Source organism: Leptinotarsa decemlineata, unplaced genomic scaffold, assembly GCF_025532065.1.
Source record: "Leptinotarsa decemlineata unplaced genomic scaffold, Ldec_3_MD MMD2_tig00026340_RagTag_RagTag, whole genome shotgun sequence".
Lineage (NCBI taxonomy): Eukaryota > Metazoa > Arthropoda > Insecta > Coleoptera > Chrysomelidae > Leptinotarsa > Leptinotarsa decemlineata.
Genome location: NW_027412694.1, coordinates 6,679,737 through 6,685,852, shown reverse-complemented (window position 1 = coordinate 6,685,852; position 6,116 = coordinate 6,679,737). Strand labels below are relative to the sequence as shown.

Here is a 6,116-nt window from a genome sequence, read left to right as displayed (position 1 = left end):
ACATGATTTTTTTCGACCAAATAGCAATAAACAAAACATAATCATTCAATTTTCAAGGAAGTTTAATTATGAATAAATATAGATACAATTAAATTCTGTTACAAAAGTATGGACATCAATATGAAATGTACAATTAGAACAACTGCTGATAATAATAGCTTGCGATATTGAAGAGCCTTGTAATATATTTGAACTAGCTGAGTTAACAATTTCATGGGCATTAACATTTGAAGTGAAGAGGAAAATGCTGTAGTGCTGAAGCTGGAATCATTCTTTCAGCAATAGCCTTTTTTATAAGAAATAGATTGATCGATGTAACCCTCAGCTACTGTTGGAGACTTCCATCCTCCGTGCTTCTTAATATCCGTTATATTTGCTCCTGATTCTGATAGCAAAGAAGCAGAAGACCTTCTGAAACAGTGACCTGTATATTCCGTTGGTTCCGAGAGGTTCAGAAACTCAGCAATGGTAGAGGACATTTTCCCAAACGTGTGTATACCAAATTGGTTGACTCTGCACTTCTAATTTGAGTATTTCGGAAAAAAGAAACGTTATCCATTAATTTAATATCTTCTATTAATAAATGGCACAGCTCTTCACGCTAGCAGGCTCCATATATTCCAAAAGTAGTAGCAACATTCATCATCAAATATTTTTCATCTGGCTCCTCATTTATAAACGTAAAAGTTTTTGATTTTGTGGGCCTATAAATTTGCTTCAAGAATGCTATTACCTTGAAATATTTGCTTGTATTAACACCATTTTCAACGAGCGCACTCGACTTTATCATTGAAAACCTGCTCCACAAAGTTCACGAGTTCCATATTTTTTATTTCGCTTCTAGATAGGCTAAGAAGACGGTTTCGCTGAAATTTCCTTCGACGTTTTTAAGTCTACACCAGCTAAGAAAATTAGAATATGCGATGTCGTATTGCTGAGCCGATTTTTTTGGTAACAATTCAATTGAAGCTCTTTTTGCAGCCTCTTCAATATCGTCAGGAACACACAATTCCTCACCTTTGTTCTTCATTATGCAAGACACTAAACACCAGCAAGAACTTTGAATGTGAGTGTAAATAAAACGCGTGAGCTGTAAATAATAGTGCTTTGTTGGTAACTGAGTGATTCAGCTTCACCTGACACGGCCACTTCACAGCAAATGCGATAACATGGAACTAGTTCGCTGATAAGAGATGTCAAAATGTTGTTATAGAAATATTGAATTTATTAGGGAATTATTGAACACCGGCTTTTAAGGTAACGCCTTAATAAAGTTAAGCCTTATTTGAATAAAGCAAAACCTTAAATGTCAGGGTAGAAATTGAGTTATTGGAAGTCATTCTTTAAATTGACAGTTCTTAGGACAGCGACATTTTTATATCTAACCTAAAAAAAAACTACTTGTCTTTGCTGTTCAAATTTCAGTGATATTTTATTGTAATTTTGATAGCGGTTTAGAACAGTATGGAAAATATTTTGGAAGACGTAATTTTGGGCGGTGGGGCCGATGAAGATATTGAATTTGCTATAATGAATAATATTTTAATTAACAGAGATGAGGAAGGCCAAGGTCCCCCTTTCGAGTTGGAAAACCTGAGTGATGAGGAAGTAGTTAAAAACTTTAGATTCCAAAGGGGACATCTTCAAAGAATTAAAAATGTTTTTTTAATTCCTGATGAGGTTGTCACGGAGGCTGGTGATCGTGTCAATGGTAGGTTTTATTGTTGCCGGCTCCACACATTGAGCCCAATGTGCCTTTGTCACATATATATATATATATATATATATATATATATATATATAACGTCGTCCAATGTTGGACGACGTTTGTGCTTGGCGTGTTATAGTCAAGTTGGTTCCAAGATGACCAATATGTGAAGCTGGTGTTAAGCAGAAGTACATTTTTTTTGTTAACAAAAAAATACATTTAAAAATATTTATGTTTCAGGATTAAAAGCATTGTGCATAGTACTAAAGAGGTTAGCCTATCCAAGTAGACTTATTGACCTAAAAACCTTTTTCAATATGTCTGCGCAATCATTGTCTCAAGTAATCCGGACAACAGTAGATATAATGATTGCCCAAAAAGGGGACCTTTTATTGGACTTAAACCTTCTACAGTGGTTAGACAGGCAAAAACTGGAATCATATGCTCAAGTATATTGATGGATCTGATGATTATTAAAGCATTCCACAATAATTTTAGAATGCTTTAATAATAATCGGATTCAAATTGTTTGATACAAATCAAATCTATTTTTTACTTTATTACAATATTTGCCTTTTTTTAGCTTTATTCAGAAGTATAATAGAACTGTAGTAGTACTATAGTAGCACTGTAGTAGGTAATTTAGGTATCTTTATTATTTTAGGCAATTCTTGCAAAGGGGTCAGCTATAAACAACTGCTGGGGATTCATTGATGGAACTGCCCGTGCAATATGTCGTCCTTCCATTAACCAGGAAGAATACTATTCTGGACACAAAAAGTTTCATTGCCTCAAATATCAAAGTGTGCTTTGTCCAGATGGCATAATCACAAGTTTAATGGGAGCATTTCCTGGACGTAGGCATGATGCAGGCATATTTAGGTATTGTTGGTACTATAAGTAATTTATTAGTCTGAACATTATATTTTTTTAGGGAGAGCAATTTGTACCAGCAACTGGAAGAGAAAGTAGTGTTTGGTGAAAACGATAAATTTGTTTTGTTTGGTGACCAGGGATATGGCCTTATGGAATTACTTATCACCCCTTTTCCAGGACAGCCAAATCTGTTGCCACCTCAACAATTACAATTTAATAATTCAATGAAAACTCTTCGAGTTGCAGTTGAATGGGGTTTTTCGAAAATTATACAACAATTTGCATTTATAGATTTTAAAAAAAAATCAAAAACTATTAATGCAGGACTTGCAGTCCCTATATAAGGTCTCTGTATTATTAACAAATGCACACACATGTTTATACGGTTGTCAAACAGCAGACTACTTTAATCTGCAACCCCCAAATTTAGAGGAATATTTTGGATAGTTTTTTGTAATAATTGTTGAAATTAAAAAAAAAATATTATTTATTATATCAGTCTTTTATTGAAGTCAACAATTATATATTGGACAAAATTTTACAAAAGTAACATTCCTAAACCTACAAAAAACATAACATTGTTACAAAAGTCAGTCTTAGACAGTCAACAAAAATATATTAGACTCTAATTTATAATTATTAAATCGACAAAAGTAACATTCCTATTCTTACAAAAACCTAATATTTTTACAAAACTTAAATCACATTTTTTTCAAATCACAACTTTATACTCTAAAAATATTAATCATTTTTGGTTTCAATCGAAGGAAGGTCAAAAAATATACAAAACCAACAGATATTATCTATCAAAATTATACCTTATTGCAATTTTGTGCAAGAGTATCTATCAGTTTTTGCAATATGTTAAAAGTAACTTCTTTTTCTTTTTTTTCTCCATCCATTCGCTGTTTCCGTTCTTCATTTTCAAGTTCTAATTTTTGTTTTTCTAATTTTAGCTTTTCTTCATTAAGATTAATTTGTCTTTCTTGTAAAGCAATTTTTCGCTCTTCTAGTTCTAATTCTTTTTTTCTTATGGCATAGTCTCTCTCCTGTTTTTGAGATAAATATGTCAAGGCATTTCTTCTAATAGGCTGTCTTTTAATTCGCGTCCTCGAAGGGCCTAACATGTTAATTGAGTTTACAATTTTTTTAGACTAAAATTGCGATTTTACAAACAATAAGGATGAGTTTATCAAACAAAATTATTATTTTGAAAACAAAAAATACAAATATACGATCTGTATTTTTGTATTTTATTGTGACTCCATTTGCACATTATAAAAGAATGAAACAATAGTCAAACTAGGTACTGCTTACCTAGTACACTACTTTTTTGGTCTGTAGACTGTGTTTTACGTATTGGAGTGGCAGTTGATTCCAGACACCCTCGAGTCTTTTTAGGACTTATGACCTCCAAGGTCCTTTTATCACAACTATTGTAACTCAAAGAATTTATCTCCAATGTATTTGTATTGTTAATTTGGTGACTTGGCGGCTCCAGCTCAATGTCAACACAGCTAGCTGAAATAAATAGAACAATAATCTAAGGTATTTTCTTCTATTTGCCAAGAGGTATACAAACATGACTATTTTTGAATTTGAGTAACACTTACCATAATCATGATCATAAAAAAAGATTTCATTTTCTTGGTCACATGTTATGATTTCTTGTAAAACAAATTTGCCATTGTCTTGATTTTGGTTACATACTTGTTTGGTGGATGTGGAGGCATTTTCATTTATATGTTCCACTTGATCCAGGTAACTGTTTCTCACTTTTTTGCCTAACTGCGATAATTGTAAGTCTCTTGGAGTTTTTTTCTTTTGCCTGTCTAGGCCTACAAAGTTAAATTCTTTGCATAATACACTAGCTTCTTGAAGTAGTAAGTCCCTTTCTGAACAATCCTCAATTCCTGATCTACAAAATATTAACGGATTTACTAACGTTAAATCTTGGTATAAATATTTAAATCCCTTGAGTGTTCAGGCGTAAGCAGAAAGTTCACTGAAATCTGCCATTTTTTCCTTACCTAACTTTATCAACCTCATCTTTCTTGATCCATATTTCAATTATTAGTATCAGATGTTGTTTGATTGTTCTAATTGTGAAAGCCTTGCCAGTCGAAATTTGCATGTTCTGCTTTATCACCTCCCATCCTTCGGGATTTGATAGGGGATTTTGTCCTACAAATTCTCTTAATAGAGCCAAATCATCATTATAAGTAAACCTTAATCTGTTTTTTTTCGTGCTGTATTCTTGGCCAAGGCTTCGTATTGGCCCACTCATATTTTATAATTTAAACTTAAAGATTAAAAAAAAAGTTGATGTTGACAACCGTTTTTTGTGAGGTTAGGTTTTTCGAATAAGGGAAATAAGGAAACGTTAAATACTTACCGTATCTAGTCGTAAATAGGGGAAAGCAGTATTTTATTAAGGTTTCCTTATTAAATTTTTTCTAGTGCGCATGCGTACCTCCCATTTTCGGAACGACCATAATAAGGCATTTACCTTATAGCGTTTCCAATAATTCCCTATTTATTTTCTTATGAAAACTTGACAGTTGTACAAACAACTTTGTACTATATTTGTGTTGAAAGTGAGTTTTGTTTTGTTCGTGAAATTGCTCATCTGGCTACGCTCGTTTCGCAAACTTTTCTACTCAAAAAATAAAACCTCACATTTAACACTCCGATCATAAATGGCTAGTCTACAAATAGGTTGAAATAGTAAGTTTCATGTTTTATTTAAGTTTAACATGTCCTTAAAAAATTCAAAACAATAAAAAACTGAATAGGACTAATCAAATGGTCTTATGAGAATCATTCCGTACTCAAATTTTCTACTATATGGCTTGAAGAGAACCGGTGATGAAGTTTAGTTTTTTGAAAGTTTTTACAGTAACCCAAACATTTCACTCATTTCTCTTGCTTCTAATCTCGTCGCATGTGTTACTCTCAGGACTAATTTACGAACTCATTCCCAAAATATCATCTGAAATAATATGCTTTGTTAATCAATACGCCCATGTTACAATTTGAATAGCTAAAAATTAAGTATACGAGGTCTGTTGAAAAATAAGGTGAATTTCTTTTTTCTCAAAATACATTTATTTATTCATCAGTTTCTATTTTGTCCCCTTCAAAGTAGTCCCCCTCAGATATAATACACGGGTGATTTTTTGACTTGTATAGGATTTGATTTTCAAAACAACACGAAGAATTTCAAGAAATTCATGAAATCTTTATTGGAATCGATAAAACGATCAATATAATTTAATGTTTGAAGATGATTTTATGCGAATGTTGTCCCCGGCTACGCTTTAGATTGCCCATGCGCTAGGTCCAATTTTGGCATACTCTTTCTAACATATCGACCGGTATTTCACGTATAAAGGCTTCAATATTGGCTTCCAGAGCGTCAGTCGATGCTGGTTTATCTCTGTAGACATGAGCCTCAACATGACCCCACAAGAAATAATCCAAAGGCGTTAAATCACACGATCTAGGCGGCCAATTAACGGGCCCCAAACGT

At 32.8% G+C, this 6,116-nt stretch overlaps 1 protein-coding gene across 3 annotated transcripts; it reads right to left on the bottom strand.

The window, feature by feature from the left end:
* Window positions 1-3,067: 3,067 nt before the first annotated feature.
* Window positions 3,068-5,128, bottom strand: LOC141485889 (uncharacterized). 3 transcript variants are annotated; one of them, XM_074183501.1, is made up of 5 exons: window positions 4,980-5,128; window positions 4,615-4,768; window positions 4,198-4,502; window positions 3,902-4,105; window positions 3,068-3,704 (listed from the first exon to the last, which is right to left on the bottom strand). In XM_074183501.1, exons 2-5 carry the CDS (start codon window positions 4,716-4,718, stop codon window positions 3,397-3,399), a joined length of 921 nt encoding a protein of 306 aa, XP_074039602.1. In that variant the 5' UTR covers window positions 4,719-4,768; window positions 4,980-5,128; the 3' UTR covers window positions 3,068-3,396. The 3 variants fall into 3 exon arrangements, with proteins under 3 accessions (XP_074039602.1, XP_074039601.1, XP_074039603.1); XM_074183500.1 differs by having other exon boundaries at window positions 4,615-5,128; XM_074183502.1 differs by having other exon boundaries at window positions 3,486-3,633; window positions 4,615-5,128.
* Window positions 5,129-6,116: the final 988 nt, after the last annotated feature.